The sequence below is a fragment of the Piliocolobus tephrosceles genome, chromosome 8, assembly GCF_002776525.5.
Source record: "Piliocolobus tephrosceles isolate RC106 chromosome 8, ASM277652v3, whole genome shotgun sequence".
In the NCBI taxonomy this organism is placed as follows: domain Eukaryota; kingdom Metazoa; phylum Chordata; class Mammalia; order Primates; family Cercopithecidae; genus Piliocolobus; species Piliocolobus tephrosceles.
The window spans coordinates 18,246,460-18,265,906 of record NC_045441.1 but is presented as its reverse complement, the minus strand read 5'-3'; the positions used below and the strand labels follow the sequence as shown (position 1 = coordinate 18,265,906).

The window sequence follows — 19,447 nt, the reverse complement described above, 5'->3', positions numbered from 1 at the left end:
ATACAAAAAATGAACAGAACACCCCTCCCACCCCCGCAAAAAAAAAAAAAACAAAAAACAACCACAAGCAACTGTGTGGGGTGCACATGTTTACAGTAACGAATTGGTGAGACACTAACCGAGTTGGGTAGGGTGGTGAGCCACGGCAGGTGAGCCTTCTGTTCTCACGCAGGCTGGGTTCGAGGTGTTTCTTTTCACGAGCCCGGTCTTGTACAGGTATGGCTTCTTCCCTAAGGTAATGATGGTCACCTCACACAAACAAGCAGCTGGAAGCTTAGTTCACATTTTTTAATAACATGGCACAGTTTACATTACACAAGAAGGCTCCGCCGATGAGAACATGCTGAAGATTCAGTTGCTTCACTTTTCTTTTCACATAGGATCTAGAAAGGACTTTATTACATACAGGATAAACAGCAAAAAGGTCCGTATAGAACAATCTCTTTACAATACTGAAAGCTACCACTACAGTTCCAGTGTACATATTCCTTGGATTTTTTTTTTTTAGTTGTTGTCTTTAAAAAAACAAAAAAACAAAATAACAAAAAAAAAAAAAAAAAAAAAAAACACCGCACAACATCTGGAGTTCACAAAATCTGAAGCTCACAACTAAACCTTCAGTTTACTACTAAAATAGATCTCTCTGCTTATTAGAAACAATGGTCTGAACTTTTTTTTTTTTTTTTTGCAAAAACAGGATAACAACGTCAGATAGCACTTTAATATACTAGAAGACCAAATGGAACTAATTTTATTTCATACATATATTTTACAGTCCAGTAGACAAGATATAGTGTATTTCTCTGCTAGTAAAGTCATATTCTCTCCAAATATGTAGACAAGAGGCTTAATGTATTATAAAAGTATTATGAAGAGACATTAAGATTGATGCAAACTCAAAAAACACACTCACACACAAGACTTTTTTTCTGCCATCTTTCACCCTCTAACTCGCGATGGCTCCACAAGGTTGACCTGTTACGGCTATTCCCAGACTTGATCACCAGCTGGAATACAGTGCGTCACATCGGGAAACGTGCAGCTTACATCGGTCACTTATTGAATACAGTGAAAACATATCCATCATCTGAGAAAACTTGAAGCTTTCTTTCAGGATCTGTTTGGGTGTAAGTAAATCTCATTACAAAACGAAGTGTGTACAGGTATGAAATAGGACACACTAAAAAAGGCATGGTTCTCACATGAGGTGTGTGTGAAGTCACTGGCGACCTGTGTGTGTCTGACAGACACCACCACCCGTCCCCTGATTTTGGCATCTGGCGAATCCCACCCTCCCTGGCACCGGTTGCTCATGTCCTCAGTTACCTCTCCGGGGCTGCACTTTCCCCCAGAGCCCACAAGCGGCAACTTCAGATGCTAAGTTCCAGCCTGGGGTCCAATTTGCAAAATAGGATGTTTCTCCGTTTGAAAAAAAACAAGCAAGGAAAACAGAGTCATATCATGTAAGCGCTTGTTCAGGGAAAATATGACCTTAAGTATGTTGTAAATGGATTTGAAAAGGCTCCTTTGAGTTAGGCGGGCTTTTGTGAAAAGCCCGAACATTCATTGCATAGTTGAAGGGTTTAGCTGTCTATAACAATATATGGGAACACAGCCTTAGCCGACTGTGTTCACTGATATTAAGTAAGTTTGCAAGTAGCACATTTTAAGAAGTATTAATGTATTATGTTACTTAATCTTTACCTATTTACATTTGTACAAAGTAAAGCTTTCATCTTACCCTTTTGCATATATGAACCATTAGCTCATGAAGCAATCTCTTTTTACATAACTATGTACACTGTCTGTCTTCCCACCTCATCTGAAAGAATTTTGCATGATGGATGGCCTGGACTTCTCCCCCCGCCCCCCCAAAATTATCATCCAATTGGTGTGTGTTGTCATCTTCACTGTTTTGGTTCAAATCAAAAAGTTTTATACGAGAAAGAAAAAGTAGGAGACGTGAGAACATATGACTGGGCTAAAAGATCTGAAAAATCTCAACATATAATATACAAAACATTTCAAAATGTGCAGAGTCTATACATTTTTTACAAGGGGAAGAGGTGGGGCTTCCCCGTCCCCGCAGTCTATGTGAGCCGTGCAGGAGTTCTGTCTCTCAAGTCTGGCCTGGTGTCTGCCTAGGGTTTCTTCCTCATTCGTGCTCCTGTTCTCGGCTTATCGGGCCTCGATATCCTTCAGCGTGTGGGAAGGGGGCCTCTCCCTTATCTCTGCGGACAGAGGAGTCGTCCTTCTGGGAGAGACCGGGCGGCCCCCCAGCGTGGAGATGAGCGGGGGAGGTGCGCTCAGCGCTGCTGTCGGAGGGGTCTTGTTGAGGAGTCCGTTCTGGTGGCCCGCGGTGGGGCTGATGCGGGGATAGTGCATGCTGGGGAGTCCCGGGGTGATGAGGCTGGGGTGGGGGAGGTGTCCGTCGAGGGAGGCGGGGTGCACGGAGTGGAGCCGCGTGTGCTCGTAGTCTTCTCTGAGCATGTGCAAGCGCTCCCGCTCGTCCAGGTGACCTCCCCGCTCGTGCTCCCGCCGAGGGTCCACAGACAGCGGGTGGTGGTGGTGGTGGTGGTGGTGGTGGCTGTAGTCGTGAGGCTCCCGGTCCCTGAAGGAGCGGTCGGCTTCGTACAGCCGGGGAGTCGAGAGCCGGTGGAGCGGGTCGTTCCTTAGCAGAAAGTCCCTGCCCAGCGGGTCTCTCCGGTGAATGTCAAGTTCTCGGTAAGGATCCCTCAAGGGGTCCCGGATGGGGTCCCAGTGGAAAGAAGGGTACGGAAAGCGCTCTCCGCCCGGGAGGGGGCTGATGCCCATGAAGGGGGTCATCATGCGAGTCCTGTCCAGGCTGCTGATGCTGTTCATGGGGTGAATGCCCGTCACCCCCACCGTCATGGGCATCGAGGCCAGGGGCCCCGGGTGCACGCTGGACGAGGAGTTGGGAGGCGGCGGCTCCGAGGCCCGGTGGGTCTGCGGGGCCTCTGGAGGCAGGTCGTGGTCTTCCTTCCGCTCCTCCTTCACCTTGACCTCGGAGCTCTTCTTGGGGTTCTCGTAGGCCGGCTCACCCTTGCGCGGCTCGGCCTCCCGGCTCGAGGTGCTGTTGGGCCTGGCACTCTCCACCACCGGGGTCCGCACGTAGGGAGACGGCACCCGGGCCAGCTGCTTGGCCTCTTCGCCCGCGGCGCGCCCCTCGTGGCCGTGCCCGTCCTTCTCGGGCAGGTGGCCCTCTTTCGCCTTGTGCTCGTCGGCGGCCAGGTCCTTGCGGGATTCCGAGTGGTCTCTCTCCCTCTCTTTGGGTTTGTCCTTCTCCCGAGCCTCAGTGTTCAGATGAGCCCGGATCTGGTCAGTGGAGCTGCGGGTATGTCCCAGGGCATTCACCGGGAGGATAGGTGCTGGTGAAGGGTGGCTGGAGTGTCTCTTCTCGACGCTTTCCCTGGGGCAGAGAGGGGAAGACAAGGACGCAGATGAAATGAAACTGGCGAGTCGGCCGGGCCAGGGGCTGCGGGTGAAATGGTGGTGTGAAGAGGACAGGCTGGGGGCTGCTTCCCATGGTCACCAGGGCAGCGGCCATGCCCTGGGCAGGGCAGAGCCAGCCACCCTCATCCTACTTACCTAGATTTTAGAGGAAGCTTAATGGGGGAGACGGACCAGGGATGAGGGTGAGGGGGAGTCTGCCAGGAGCAAGAATCTCTCTGCATGTAAGAGCCTCAACCAAGAGCACAGAAGAGCTTCCAGGAAGCCAAGATGGCTGCATGTGGTCAATAAGGTGATGCGGCAATCCAGCCCCACTGTGTGGACTCCCGGGATTGTCTAGTGTTAAGAATCACGTTTTAAGAGGCCAACGCCCGCCAAGTATCACTTTTCTTCCAACTTTGGAAGGAAGGGTTCAACGTCAGTGCCACAGAAGTCTCTTGCTCCTTACAAGGACAAGTGACCGGTTTCAGAGCAAAGAACGTGGATATGGAGCCATCTCCAAGACACAGCATGTGAGAGAGGCTCAAAAGAAAGCCACAACTGGAGGACTTTTGGGTTGCAAAGAGCACTTGTGCACCAGATGGGATAAGAAAGCCAAAGTCTGATGAGAAGACGGAGGGAAGGCAGTAGGAAAAGCAGGTCCCTAAACACAAAACCTCATGAGGACATTGAAAACAATTTTAGAGAACAACTGTGCGTGAAAACGCGAGACAAGAATTTTAGAGACCTGTCTTGGATGGGGGCTCAAGAGTATTGGGCAGAAAATGCAAAAACAAATGGAATGACAATAAGGTAAAACTTGAGTTAAAACTAAGACCAGGCAAATCTTACAGATGGCGCCAAGACAGATATGGCAAAGTTGAGGAGAGCGGCAGCCTGCCACGCTGGCTCGGTGCTGGTGTGCAAGGATCAGAGGACCACAGTGAGAGAATTCAGGAGGCTCCCGTGTAAGGGCTGTTTCCTGCCCGCATGCAGAGAAGAAGAGTAACTTTTAAGGGAAGTATGGAAGAAGAGTACATTTTATTTATTAAGCTTCCTGACTTGAATCCAAGAGGCCATTTTGATGCCATCCAGAGAAACACGCAAAGGGCTGGTGGCCACATCCTGCATTGCACCTAGTGACAGGCTGTGTACGGAAAGCTGGCGGCCTAGGGTCGGCCACATTAGGTTGCTAGGCGTGCCTCATTTCGGCAGTTCACAGCTCAGAGCTGAATGTCAGAAACGTTCCTCCCAGTGGTTAAGAGATTGTTATCATACTGCCTTGAAGGAAAATTTGTCTTTTTCTTTTATCAGTCAGCATAATGGCCTCTGATGAGTATCTACTAATCTGCCGCATTCAGAGCCTGCAAAGTTGAATTCTTTGAAATTACTAGGATATACACACACACATACATACACGGTATACAGAGAAAAGAAACATTAAAGATTTGGATCAAATTTGAATCTTAAGTACGGCAAGGAAATTGGGATTAGGTATTTTCTGTCAGGCATATTTGTGCATTCCTTATCAGTTCATTTAAACTGAAAATAGCCTAAAGAAAGAAAAAAGGAGACATTTTGTCAAGAATGCGTATGATATTCTTTGGAAAAAATACTGCAAGACATTCCCTCTTTAATACTACTTTTTTTTCTAGGCATGGGTTACCAAGTGCAGAGACAACGGTTAACAAAATTATCCACTAGTGAAAGCAAAACCAAACCAAAACTGCTTGTCGACGTTTCTCTACATCTAGGTGAGTAAAATCGTATTAGTCATCTGTGAGCCCCAGGCTTTGAGTTTGAACAAAATTTGAGAAAAATATGATGAGGCAATGCAAACATGGCTTTCTAAAAGAAAACAAAAAGAAGAAAAGAGCGAGAAAAACCTATGGATGGTTTAATGGACTGCACGGACTTGAAAGCAAATATGGAATTGATTCATGCTGTGTGTGTCTGGCCCAAGGCTCCAACTCCCTGTCTTCTAGAGAAAGACTTCTGTTTGGACACGCTAACGGGGTCTTAGGACGTGCTGATGTGTAACTGCGACTGAGACAGGAATCTGTCGCTAGCTCTGCTATCTCCTACCGTCACCATATGCTACGGGCCATGGGGACTGCGAGGGGCTGCGGGCACTGGCTGTGGGGATGAGCTGAGGCTACCGGGGTGGCTAAAGCACGAGGCTGGGACAGGGAGGGTGGGCGGCCGGTTCCACTGGTACTTGGCACAGAGCAGGCTCCCCCGTGGGGACTCGAGAGCGGTTTCTTTCCGTACCTTTCTTTGTCATCTTTACTAACAGATGAGTCTCGTTTATCTACATCTCTATCTCTGTCATGAGCTGCAGCGGACGCGCTGCGCTCCAGCTCCCCTGGCTTCAGCCAGGGCGGAGGGGTCGGGAACGACGGAGGCGTTCGGTGCAGCCGGTTCCAGGGTTCGTGAGGGTTGCTAAAGTTCTGCACACTGGGGCCATCCTTGTGGCCGAACATTGAGTTGGGTGCTGAAATGGTGAAGTGGAGAACAAAAAGGTTTAAGAGAAATTATATAATCTGCTGTAATGAAGGTACTTACCAAAAAACTTTTAACAGCATTCAGAGTTAAAATGAATACATATTATTGGGAGCTGGAAAAGGAAAGGAGATTAACAAATTCATTAGAGGAAGTCTTGTCCTACACTGGAGAGGTAGCTCACAGCTTTCTTTTTCTTTTTAAAACCAAAAGCAAAGGTGGGGGCAGGGGAAATTAAAAAGGAAAAGGGACCAAATGGGTATGGAGATAACCTAATTCAACGTATCTGGTGCATGCATAAGTTCCAGGCATGCAGAAGGGTGTGTTATGATGGTGGGATTTGGATTAATAACTCTAATTCGCAGTAGAAGTCACCGTCTCCTCTACCCACCACGGCCCTCTCAAGTGTCACCAGAGACCAGACAGGACCTTGCCCTCAGCAGACACACCGGTCTCCTTGATGTATTTTAAATAAAGAATGACCTGTGACACGTTTTAGCTCTTCCTGTACCCGGAGAATATGGTATGTGGCATGAAAGAAAATAATTTGCATATCCAGCAACTAAATACTAATGTTTAGAACGTGAGATGGGGTTGTAATTCTTCTCCTAATCGAGATGGGCTTTTTTAATAGTAGAAAACTGCAAAGTCCTCCTAGATGATGGAGAATAAAATGTTGCCAAATCTTGATTATCCCAAGCCTGGTGCCGTCTTCCTGCTATTTTTCATTGTGCTTTTTTTCAATTCCACGAATGCCATGGGCAAGATGAAATGTAACTACTGCTTTCATTTCTAAGGTGAGTTGCAGCCAAAATCTTGGAGAGCAGAGATGGGATGTGGATGAAACTCTGAACTTGAGTAAACTCTCTGTGGTCATCAATTACACTGCCGTTCCTGCCCCTCAGAACTGGATAGCCACAGGGGGCCGCCGCCCTCACAGTGGCGGCTGCCCTCACAGCGGTGGCTCTGCACGCTTCCACCTCACCCCACTGTGAAGGCCTGCTTTTGCAGTGATATAACCTACACTGGTCCCCCCCAGAGCATAGTTTTCCTTTTCTCTAGAAAGGTCTTGAGCCATATGCGGATCACAGGAGATAAAAAGTCCAAGGCAGATTTTTAAAAGCTAGAGGTACTCACTAACGGAAGGATTTCCAAGTCCCCCGAAGGCATTGCCACCAACGGCCGCTAGGCCTGTGAATGTAGACGGCCGATTAAAAGGCTCTGCAAACAAGATGGGGAAGAAGGAAATGGTCAGGGGCTCTGCTGAGAGAGGAACCCAGAACTTCCTGGGAGCAGGGCGATGCGGGATCCCTGCCCTCTCTACACCCCCACCTGGCCTGTCCCACTTCTCCTACCGGATGGTGTAAAAGGTTTGCATTACACTTGGATTTAGGCACTGGGTTAGCAAAATCTTTCTGAGGGCTCTAATTCCACAACTGTGCATTTTGCATTATTCTTCCTTTGCCCAGTGGGGACACTACTCAAGCCACGGTGTACAACTTGCCTTCCTGCCCAGTCTCGCCTCTGCCAGGAGTGCGCTCTGCAGGTTCTAACAGAACAGAAAGGCGGTGGCATCTGAATCCATGATGAAACTCTGAAGGCATGCCTATGATATGCCCTGATGTTGTGCAAGGCAATGCCTGCATCCGCCTGTACACTTTGCAGATGGGATCGAATATGCAAAGGCCACACAAAGCATGCACCTTCGCTAGGAAGAGACTCATTCATCGGGGCAGTGACATGTGGAATAGCACTTCTCTATAACATCAGGTTGTGTTTCTTTCCGCTTCCTAGGGGTGACCTTCGCTACGGGGCAAGAGCTCACCATCTTCTTCCAATGGGCAGGAACAGGCTGTTGTAAACTCGGATTCCCTGAGATACCAAGGGATGGCTCTCACCCACCGCACCATGGTAAGCTCAGGCAGACCCACTGCTGAGCACAGCTCCACTACCGAAAGAATGTGCTGTGAGAGATGAAATCTGGAAGCTGGATGGCATGTATTGAAACCCCTAAGAGAGTACCATCTCCTGCCTAAGTGGTAGGCGGGGTATCTGGGACTCCCACCAGTTTGCCTGGAGGTGTAGCGGAAGCATGGTAAACACAGCAGGGTTGCCTGAAGCACACACCTCAGTTCCCATGATTTTGGGCGACTCACCTAGGTGGGCAGCAGGGTTGAGGAAGTTGCTGTGATGAGGAGGTGGCCCAAAAGGGGTCCCAGTTGGGTGTGCAGCACCTGTTAAGTCAAACATAACAAAACCAGAGTTTGCAAAAAGCCAACTTCGAAGACGCAACCGGCTTCTACTTGCTTAACGGCCCCATTGGAAAAAATGCTCAAGGGAGGTCGCGGCTAAAGTCCACCCAGGCCCCTGCAGGCAAGACACGGGGTAAAAGAAAATGTTTTTTTGGAAGCAGAAAATCAATCATCCCTTTTTCACATTCCCAGCATGGCTGGCCACCACCAAAAAGAGGTATTTCTTTTTAAAGCCGATGACACACAGTATTACAAAGACAGCAATAACTCCCCTGTGTCATGGGAGGAGGGGAGGTTTTACAACCAAGTAAATTTGGAGAAATACTGGATTAAAAAGAGCTAAGCCAAGTTTCTTTACTGAAGACTTGTTAGAGCCGTTAATAAGCTTATAGGCTCCTTCATTCTCTGAGAGGGGAACATTTCGTCACGGAATCCTTTTTCTCATAGAGTGAGTATCTCGGAGGACCAAGTTTTCACTTTGAGAAACACTGTTCCAGACACCCAGCCCGTTTATCATCCCTGGCTCAGGAGGGGTAGTCCTGAAGCCGTGGTTCTCGGCTGCGCTGCTCCGGGGCCTTGCAGAATCCCTTCTCCTGAAGAATATGTTAGTTCGCATGCAGCCACTTCGAAGGATACTATAAGGTCCAACTCTGTAAAAGTCATTGTTGTGAGTTACATTAGGTTTTAGGAGATGAAGTCCTCTGATGTCTCTCAACTTTCAATGCCAGGAGAAGCCGGCTGATGCTTCTGTTTTGGGGCACTAAAAATCTTATAACCGACTCATAGGTTTCTGCTTTGCCTGCCAGGGAGCTCAGGTCTAATTTAGTGGTTTCCTTCAGTTTTCCCTTGATCCACATTTCCTCCTCTACTCTGTATTTTGCCTAATGTGTATTTCTTGAAGATGCCTCTATTCCTGTTCTTGAAGGAAGCTGGGAAAGGAAGGAAGGAGAGAGAGAAAGAGAGTGTGCAAATGTGAATTAGGGAAGGGCATTTCTAAAGGCTTAGGGTGCCAAATGGGCTTGTTAATACGAAGCCACTTACTAGCTAAGGAGGCTAGCTCCCTGGAAGGCAGGCCTTGTCCTAGATGAGAGATTTGCCCAGGTCATCTGAAGAAGTCTCTAGTTTATATTCATGGGATTAGCACCCAAAAGCAAGATGAAAATGGCTGGATTTCTTAAGTATGTACAAGTTATACACATCAGTTACAAGGTTCACCAAATAACCATTTTGGGCAGAATCCCATACTGCTTATGCCAAAGAAGGTTACATTCTAGAATGGAAGTATAAACAGGGCCTGGATAAAGAATTTACGAATAACTGTTCCATAATCCTTTGCATTTTGTCTAAGTTCCTATAAACAAATATAAATTCCCTTAGGAAGACGGATTAAACGTAGGGGTCATTGCTGTCTGCACTCTGTTAACTCAATTCATGTTTTGGACTGCTGTTCCCTGGGCTGCAAAAGTCTTGTGGCCTGGGTTTGGAGAGGAAGCCACACAGTATGCTCGTTCTGGAACATCATCCCGGTCACGGTAGCTCAGAATTGGAAGACACCTTGAGGGTTATCTATCCAGTCCTGCATGCTGGCTTATTTTCCACCTGGGAAGTGTAAGAATGATACCCCGCCTCCACAAAGTGAATATATTCCAGAATATTCATCAGGCGTTGGCAGTGTTGTCGGCTAAATAAAATCTTGGCCACATACTGTCTGTGCAGTGCAAGCTCATTAATGCTTCAATGAAGACCAGAACTTTGCTGAGCCCAGGGCCCCCAGGGGTGCCTTGCAGTTTCAGAATTATTGAAGCAAAAGAAGCCAATTCATCCACTTGGCTCAAATGGAAGCCAGAGAGAAATCTATTTCTCTCCAAAAATCGCTCTTAATGTAGCCCTGTCTCAGAGCCTAGGTGCCATGGTAACAGAGCCTTCAAATATGTCCCTAGACAGCACTGACAGAGAAGAACCTGAGACCTTAGCAAATTCCATCGACCCTCCAGGGGGATTCACTTGCTTTGGTAGCAAGGCCTATTATAATGATGATTTCTTGCAATGTGGGTGCGTCTCTCTTCCTGCACCGAAGAGCCAGAGGTCCACCCACAGTGAGTCTTGGATAAAAGCCTGGGGTGGCAGCTGGCAGGATGGCTGTGAGACTTGTCCCGTAAGGATCAGAAATGGGGAGCCCCTTGACCGCTTATGACCAGAAGAATAAATTCTACTTAGCACAGTGGGTATGAAGTTATTATTAGCAGAATGAGCTCAATGCCATCATTTTTAAGTGTTAACTGAGCAGAGCTCTGTGTGCCAGAAATTACACTTAAAAAAGCTTTAAAGAAGACAGAATGACAAGAAACCCTTGATACCAAGAGGGCTGTTCTCATCCACCACACAGTCCTTACAGCCGCTGCCTTTTGTTTGTAGCAGGAGCAGGAATGAGCATAATGGTCACTCTCTACCTCGCCCCCTCCACACGCACACTTGACAGTGTGTATTCTCAGAGGTTACATCAATTACAGATCTGATGAACAGGTCACTTGGGTGTTTATGCCGTTTCCTAAATTTCTTCCATCGCTTTAACCAACCAGCCAATAGTATTATGTTTTGTAGCAGAGAAAACCAGCAACTGAGTGGCCCACCCTCCCTTATCACAGACCACACTCCTGGCGACTGCCTTAATCGCCATTCGTTATCCTCGGGACTTTAAAACACAGCATGACTGAGCATCCTGGTGCAAAATTACAGTGCTCTGCGGGCACCATATTAAGGGCGACCGCATCCTTCTATAATTCCTGGCATTGTTTCCTTCCCATCTGCCCTTGTAAGCCTTCTGATCTTTCTCAATAGCAATTGACATGCTTGTGAGTTGTATTGGTTTAATATAGAAGCAAATAATGAACCGAAGCGATGTGAATCCCTGTAAGGGAAAGATGATCTCTGCTTCCTCCTTTAATGAAAGAGTGTATCAATGAAGATTCCCAACCCGCTGGATGTGCTGCGATGTTGCCTTGCAAGCTGGCATAAATTGTATTTTTGTAGGTGGTGATTGAGTGGCAGCTCAGAGCCCAAACCTCATTTATTTAGTTACCTGAGAACCACATTTCTCAGCTCTGCTCCCCCACCCAAACCCACACTCACCAGCGGCAGAGAACAAAGTTGAAGGCCGTGCCAGGTCATGGGGGTGGTGGATGGCTCCAAAGAGACTGGGGCCTGGAGGGCGGCTCAGGAACTCAGGTTTCAGTCCGAAGTCCAGCTTATGTGGGTCTGACTGCATCTGTTTCTACACAGCAAGGGGGACAGTAAGGGTCCCAAGGCCAACAGCAAGGAAGAAAGGTGTTAGTGAAGAGCTGGAGCTGGAGACTGTGAACGGTGCACTCGGGTTCACGTTTACAAACACTGTGAGAGAAAGCAGCTACCCAAAAACCATTTCGCCCTTAAATGTCAGATCTGCAGGCCGGTAGTGCCTGTTACACCAGAAATGTCTAGTGACAACACTAGTGTTTGTGTTTGGTCTGGTTTTTTTTTTTTTTTTTTTTGAGACAGAGTCTCCCTCACTCTGCCGCCCAGGCTGGAGTGCACTGGTGTGATCTCGGCTCACTGCAACCTCTGCCTCCCAGGTTCAAACGATTCTCCTGCCTCAGCCTCCCACGTAGCTGGGATTACAGGTGCCTCCCAGCATGCCCAGTTAATTTTTGTATTTTTTGTGGATATGGGGTTTCACCATGATGGCCAGACTGGTCTCAAACTCAAGTGATCCACCCACCTTGGTCTCCCAAAGTGCTAGGAATACAGATGTGAGCTACCACACCCAGCTATGTTTGGTCTTTAAGGTTAACGGCTTGAGAAATAAAACCATATCCTATTTGTGGAGACTGCCACCACTCCCAAAGTAGTTCAGTGTTTTGCTGTAAAGGCCCATTTTAGTAAGATTTAAAATAATGGGGTCTTAAAGCTCATTTTATTAGGAATTCTGCATGAATAATCTGCTGTATAAATTAACTGTTTAATGACTCTTTGCCATACTCTAATAGATCACAGTTCATTAGTAACTGAAAGTTATGCAGAAATATTTGCATGTCTATAAGCTTTCAAATGATCATTGTTATATAATAAATAAAAAAAGAAAAAGTAGGAGTATTAATTTAACTAATAGAGGCCCTTTCTCTTCCTTCTACCTGTAATTACCTGAGGAAGGTGGTGGGGGGGGTCCGTCCAGACAAGTAAACCATAATCCCAGCACTTTGGGAGGCCAAGGCGGGCTGACTGCCTGAGCTCAGGAGTTGAAGAGCAGCCTGGGCAACATGGTAAAACCCTGCCTCTACTAAAATACAAAAAATCGTGGTGCGTGCCTGTAGTCCCAGCTACTGGGGAGGGTGAGGCACGAAAATTGCTTGAACCTGGGAGACAGAGGTTGCTGTGACCGAGGCTGTCTCCAAAAAAAAAAAAAGAAAAGAAGACTCGTGTGAAGTCCTTATCATGGACAGAAATCACTCTGTTTCCTCTTCTTTATGCATCCTCAGGCTAATCTTTCTGCCTAACATCCTCTTAGGCAGCAGAAATTGGTTCATAACCTTCATCTCAATCTTGCCCTGGCATCAATCTCTAGGGTGGAGGTCCTCACACCAGCAGGGTTTCAAAGCTGCCCCACCTCCTTGTTTCTTGACAGCTTTGCCTTTGAACTGGCTTCACACCTCCTCGGATAAGCACTGCTCCCAAAGCCTGGGGTCCTGGGACTTGAAGCTTCCAGTTGACGTTCCCTTGCTATGACCTTGACTTTCCCTTGCTATGAACTCTTCCCCATCCAGTCTCCTGGGTTTTCAGCCCCTTTAGCCCCATTCTAGCCTCAGCTCAATCTCCCTCATGTCCTGAGGGATCCTTGCCCGGCTGTACAACAGCAAAGCCCCATCGGGGGCATCTATATTGACAGAACGTGGCGTGAGGGTCTGAGACAGGGAAGTCTGCTATTCCCTTACTGCTGAAGGCAACGTCCCACTCATCCATCACCCCCACTGAAAGCGAAAGCTACCCGTGCACCTCCACCTGAAACTGACACCACCCGTTAAGAGAGCACACGCAGTTTCCTCACTTTTTACACACACACTGATCCTCATTACTGAACTCTAAGCAACTAGACGCCAGGAAGGACGCGTGCCCCCAGCCTGGCACAGTAAGGAACTTGCAGGCGTAGGCTCTTTCGATAAATACTGGGTAAGCAACTAAAAGAATGCGTAAAGGAACGTTACAGAGAAAGGGAAGATAAGATGCAATCTCTGCTCAAATCTACAGGGAATGCTATAATGAAAGTCCCACTATCAAGTCATAGCCAAGCCTCAAAACCAAGCTTCTAATTCACTATGAATCGATACAATTCTTTTGAGGACCTCCTTTAATTTGGTGGCCAAATTATTTAGTGCTAATATTGCATGGTACATAGCACAGTTCCATTAACCACAACTTAGGGCCATGAAGCAAAATGGAGCTTGGGGATTACAAGCAGTTTGCTGAAAGGGGAAGATGAACGAAGTTATCTCATGTTCAAGAGGTCTTTCTAATTGAATTGGGATAATGAAAGTTTAAGTCACTGGGGACACTTTTATGGGAAAGAAGTTGCTAAAGTGGCACGTGCACCATCCCTCATCGCTTTTAACCAAAGAAGTTACAAGGAAGATGTGCTTTACCTACCGTTCCACTAACCACATCAACCAGAACAAAAACTGAATTGAACTAATCATCAAAATCTAGTTAGCTCTTCAAAGCACACACATTTTCTAGGATAGACCACAAGGCTTCCAATTAAACTTCCCCAAACGATAAAGTACAAGTGAGCCAAACTCACTGATGGCATGTTATAAGAAAGAGCAGGTATCTGACAACCAAAGCAAAGTATCTTAGTGACCTCATTGATTGAGGTTTGCATCTTAACTTTTAACTGGGTTGTTTTATTTTTTATGTATTCATTTTTTTTTTTTTTTTAAGAAATGAGATCTTGCTATGTTGCCCAGGCTGGACGAAACTCCCAGGCTCAAGGGGTTCTCCTGCCTCAGCCTCTGGAGTGGCTGGAACTTGGGTGGTTTTATTTTAAAAATCACATAACCCTTTTAAAAAGATTTCTCTTCTGTGATGAAGAGCTCTATCTTCTGGCTCACTGGTCTCCTGTATTTCTTTCATGAGGGCTCCCAAATGCTGGTAGCACTAAAAGCTTGTTCATGAAGAAATGGATCAAGTGAAGCTTATTGGAGTTATCCGATTGCTTGTTTGCTCCTGTTTTTACGGGCATCGTGACATAGCCTGTAAATACCCAGACTGTAAAATACAGACTCGTCAGTTACTTTGTTCCCTAAGCCAAGCACTGATGCTGTATCCAGGGACTTGCAGAAGTTCTTGATCTCTCCCCTACTGAGTCATAAAGGCTCTAGCAGAACATGGAATATATTCATCCCTATGATGAAAATATAGACAAAAAGGAAAAACCATCTTTGGACAGCGAGGTAACTGGCCAGAACGCGGTTCCTGCAAGTACTGACTGTATTCCAGCCCCCGGCACTGGCCATCAACAGGAACAGTGACAGTTCAGTCGCATCATCTTCATATAGGGCATACATGACTGTACCGTTTTCCCACAGGCAAAAAATGAAAAGATGCAGCAGTCACTATTTTTACAAAAACCCAAACCCAACATTCATTTGTAGCTCTTCCCAGATGCAAAGTATTTTCTGTATTCTAATTTTTGGTCACTATAATTTTATTTCCAAAAGCTTTATTTTAGCATTTAATCCATATTCAAGCCCTTTGGATCAATAAAATGACAAAATTATAAAAAAGGGGAACCTGAGGGCATTATCAGTTTGCTTTTGTTTTGTAATTTCACTGGTGGTTTCCCTAATTAATAGATTTCTGAGCTGGCTGCTGTGGCTTGCACTGTAATCCCAGCTACTTGGGAGGCTGAGGCGGGAGAATTGCTTGGGGCCAAGAGTCTGAGACCAGCCTGGGCAACATAGTGAGACCCCCATCTTAACAATCAAGAAGTTAGCCAAGTATGGTGGTATATGCCTAAAGTCCCAGCTGCTTGGGAGACTGAGGTGGGAGGATCACATGAGCCCAGGAGTTCAAGGCTGTGGTGAGCTATGATTGTCCCCCTGTACTCCAGCCTGGGCAACAGAATGAGACCCTGACACTAGGAAAAAAAAAAAAAAAAAAGACTTCTGAGTAGCTTTTCCAAGAGGGGCTTGATCCTTCCTAACTATGGGTCTGTAAGATGTATTTTGACTGCCTCCTTAATCAGGTTCTCCTGAGCACATCACACACTCACATGCCCATCCCATTCTTCCTATACCAGGAAGGTCGGACTGACCTTGACTTTCTGTTGGTGGTGGTAAATCTGCCAGGCGATGTGAACATGCATAGCACACCACTTCCCTGGTTTCTGGAACAAGAAAGAGCAACGTGGTTAGGAGGAAGACATTTCAGAGAAAACCACCTTCAATTTCCCCAAAGCTTTCAGCAGATTTTGGCTGCAGAGGCTTTTTTCATGAAACAAGAGTGCTTTGTACTCTCCAAGTGCTTTTCCATCAGCAGCTCTCCAGCGCCCAGTCATAAGGGAGTCACAGCCAGCTCCCCCTGTCTCCCCATGTGGGCTTGCTACTCAGAAAACCACATTGACAAGGACCTCCCCGGTTAGCAAGGACAAGATGGCAAAAGCCTGAATCCCACTCTGTGTCTCTTCTCTTTCTTTTCTGGTGCCAGCTGGCAGACCTGGTAGAGTGGGAAGCCCTACTTAACAAATGCTGCCATGCTATAATGCAAATCAGCTGTTCAGAAGAGCTCATTAGTGAATGTCTGTGAGTCAAATCAAAATAAGAGAGGGTACAGAACCTGTCCTAACCTCCCCCAAAACTGTAGTTGTTTTTAACCCCCAAAGTGGTACAAAGAAATTCACATTTTGATTGAAGCCCAGTTACCATAAATGCTAAGAGTCAACTACTCATTCATGTTGGTGGGCATTGTTCCTATGTTTAAAAAAAGAAAAGAAACAAAGAGAATTCCTTCCTTCCTTCCTATTCTCTAGGCCTCTGCAGACCTCAAGTCCATCCTCCACCCTCTGGGGTTGAGAATTTGAATCAATTATCTCTCTAATTATTTCATGTCTTGCTTTATAAGGAGTGGAGTACTGTGAGTGTATTCTCTTCTACCAGTCAGCAGGCAGGGACCACCTCTTCATTTCTGCTAAGTTATCTACCCATAAGCTCGGGGTGCGCGCTCAGTAACTACTGGATACATGAGAAGAAAACACAGCCTCATTCTACGCTGGCGAAGAACAGAAGCTTCTGGTTTCTACAGTATGGAGTTATTGCCGAAAATATATACTTAAATGCAAGTCTGGGTCAGTTCTTTTCTCTTGCAATGAAATTATGGGTAGTTTGAAATCACAAATGATATACTGCCTCACCTAAGTGATGACACAATTCTCCTTTTTCCCCTGGAGAAATCAAATTATCTGATTATATCCCCTAGAAATGAGTTATGTATAGTTAAGAAATCTGTCCATCCATCTTCCGTCCAACAATTCATCATGTCTGTCTTACCCCCAAACACCAGGATTCATTTACAGGTCATCACACTGGCCACCCTCCAGACCTCGAGAACAATTTGCTTTAAGCAAGATGTTAAGAAACCAAATGCTTATAGTATCTCCTTCCTGCACCTTAAAAGGAGGTCAAACGGCTATGGCAAGTCAATGTCACTTAGTACAGAAAGAGGGAGCCACCAGCCAAAATAAATAGACCCAGCTACATATTTTTTTGAGACGGAGTCTCGCTCTGTCGCCCGGGCTGGAGTGCAGTGGCCGGATCTCAGCTCACTGCAAGCTCCGCCTCCTGGGTTTACGCCATTCTCCTGCCTCAGCCTCCCGAGTAGCTGGGACTACAGGTGCCCGCCACCTCGCCCGGCTAGTTTTTTGTATTTTTTAGTAGAGACGGGGTTTCACTGGGTTAGCCAGGATGGTCTCGATCTCCTGACCTTGTGATTTGCACGTCTCGGCCTCCCAAAGTGCTGGGATTACAGGCTTGAGCCACCGCGCCCGGCCCCAGCTACGTATTTTCTAAGTGCGAGAGAGGCTAACTTCAGCCTACAGCTTAAGTCTTGCCCCTTAAGTTCCAACTAGTCAAACCTTTTTCCAGAACTGCTAAGAAGAGATCAGACTCAGTTGACTTTTCTCTGTTGTAGAGAGAAAAAAGCCAATGGCCTCCAACGGTCAAAGCAAAACAATTTAGGCCATTTTCAATCACACTACCTGAAAAAACCCAATCACGGTCATTCCGATGTCTTATTTCAACATTTCTATGGCTTATTTCCTTGTAAGAGGCTTTTATTTTTAACCCACAGGGAGTCAAATAGAGGTTGCAAAACAGTTCTATAAGAAGCTTTCTTACCCTTAACATAGGTCTGAAAGGATCTGTCAACTGTGAAGAGAAAATGACAACTTGGTTACATGCCTGTCACTCAAACAATTGCTCTAATTAACAAATTTGTAGTGCTTCATTAGGAGGGGAAATTAAAATGTTAGAATTTTACTTTTAAATGAAGTCCTTTTAGAGAACAATTAACCCATTTTCACACTATCAAAAGTGCCAAGTGTCCCCTCCCCCACTTCACAAGCCTTGGTACATCTACGCTGACAAGCCCCTGTACAAGTTTAATCAATAGCAATGTGCCCTCTGGCAATGTGATTTGCTCACATCACACACCAGGAGTTTCACTGTTTTGAGCTCCAAACCGCACTGGGTAGGTCTGAGGCAGAATGGCCTTCAGACCCCAGGCTTTTAAAGCTGTCTACTAACTGGTATCTGGGGAGAGGTGTCCTTTCCATCCATCCAGGAGAAGTAGGCTGTCTTTACCAATACCCTTACATTGATGACTTTACATTATTTATAGCTATTAGACATTTTCCAGAAGTTCACTACACATCATGACATACTTACATAGTTGAGTCATTTTAAACTTCTATCTAACTCTGGTTATCAATTTCTGACTGCCCTTATGTAGGTAAAAAGACAGTATTGTTAAAGATGTTTTCATATTTCGTATAAAGATGACTATAAATAACAATCAATGAGGCAAGATTATATCTATCGTATAACTTCAAATTCCTTTTTTGGAAGCAGGCAGTGGTAATAAATTATGAATAAACAACATAACCAAAGCATAATGGATATTTTATTTAGCTCTACAGTACAAAAGGATCCCTAGCACATTAAAAATAGAGGGCCAAAGAGCCGTGCAGTACAATAACTTCCTGACCCCAGGCAAGGGGGGGATGTGTAGCCTGACTTCCAGGAAGAAAAGCGCCTTAGTGCTTTTCCATTCAGAATCTTCTGTAGCTACTTCATGTGTGTAAGACAATTTAAGGAGACCATAGAAAGAGAAGATTGGTTAAGTAAAAACTATACAAGCTGACACTGTCCAATTTCTGGGCTCAGACCATAACTCATTCCTCTTTTCTCCCATTGGCAAGTCGGTCTCTTTGTGTCCTACACTCGCAGTGAGCAGGAGAGACTGTTTTCTAAGAGCCATTGGCATTTTCTTCCACAAACTGGAAGAACAGCTGAAACAGCAGCTCGCTCAAAGGAGCTAAGCAAGATGCAAGCACTGGGCTGGCCGTCCCGTGCAAACACACACCCCCTGGTGTTACCTGAGACCAAGCCTGACTTTGCACGTACCCTCGGGTCCTTTTGTAGTAAAGTGTGTGGGACTGTCCCAGGTCGAGCAGCGACATCGATAGGGTTGGATGTCTACAAATTAATTAGACCACAGCTTACTTAGGAAGCACAAAACAGGTGACACGAAAGCAAGATCCTTCCCTCCTCCTAAAGGAGAGAAGCCAAACTTCATTTGTTTGTTTCCTTCTGAAACGCAAGATTCATTTTTCTCAAGGACCACACATGCTCTTTCTCAAGGGGGCCTGACCACAGCTTGCTCTCTCCAGCAATGGCATCTAAAAGCAGAGAGAGGTCCCCAGAACATTTCACTGCAATAAAAAGCACAGGACCAAAAAAGAGAAGCAACAAGCGTAAATGCTGTCCCGGAACTCCTCTTCCTCCGAATGAACCCATGGCAGGGTCTGCCATTGGTTTTTTTTTTTTTTTTTTTTTTTGGCTTAATCACCAAACATTCCAAGAAATGCTTAAGTGAACATTATTATAATTGGCAGGATCAGGTGTTTCTCATCAGAATAACTGAACGTACAGACATTAAGC

General features: G+C 46.2%; 1 protein-coding gene across 2 annotated transcripts in view; it reads right to left on the bottom strand.

The window, feature by feature from the left end:
* Positions 1 to 268: 268 nt before the first annotated feature.
* AUTS2 (activator of transcription and developmental regulator AUTS2) overlaps positions 269 to 19,447 on the bottom strand; it is a 98,867-nt gene continuing 79,688 nt past the window's right edge. For both annotated transcript variants that reach the window (XM_023218657.2, XM_023218656.1), the window contains 8 exons: positions 18,911 to 18,982; positions 17,624 to 17,653; positions 15,547 to 15,618; positions 11,334 to 11,475; positions 8,109 to 8,186; positions 7,090 to 7,173; positions 5,722 to 5,944; positions 269 to 3,430 (listed from right to left, as the gene is read on the bottom strand). In XM_023218657.2, coding sequence (XP_023074425.1) covers positions 2,179 to 3,430; positions 5,722 to 5,944; positions 7,090 to 7,173; positions 8,109 to 8,186; positions 11,334 to 11,475; positions 15,547 to 15,618; positions 17,624 to 17,653; positions 18,911 to 18,982 — 1,953 coding nt within the window. In that variant the 3' untranslated portion in view covers positions 269 to 2,178. The remainder of the gene's footprint in view (positions 3,431 to 5,721; positions 5,945 to 7,089; positions 7,174 to 8,108; positions 8,187 to 11,333; positions 11,476 to 15,546; positions 15,619 to 17,623; positions 17,654 to 18,910; positions 18,983 to 19,447) is intronic.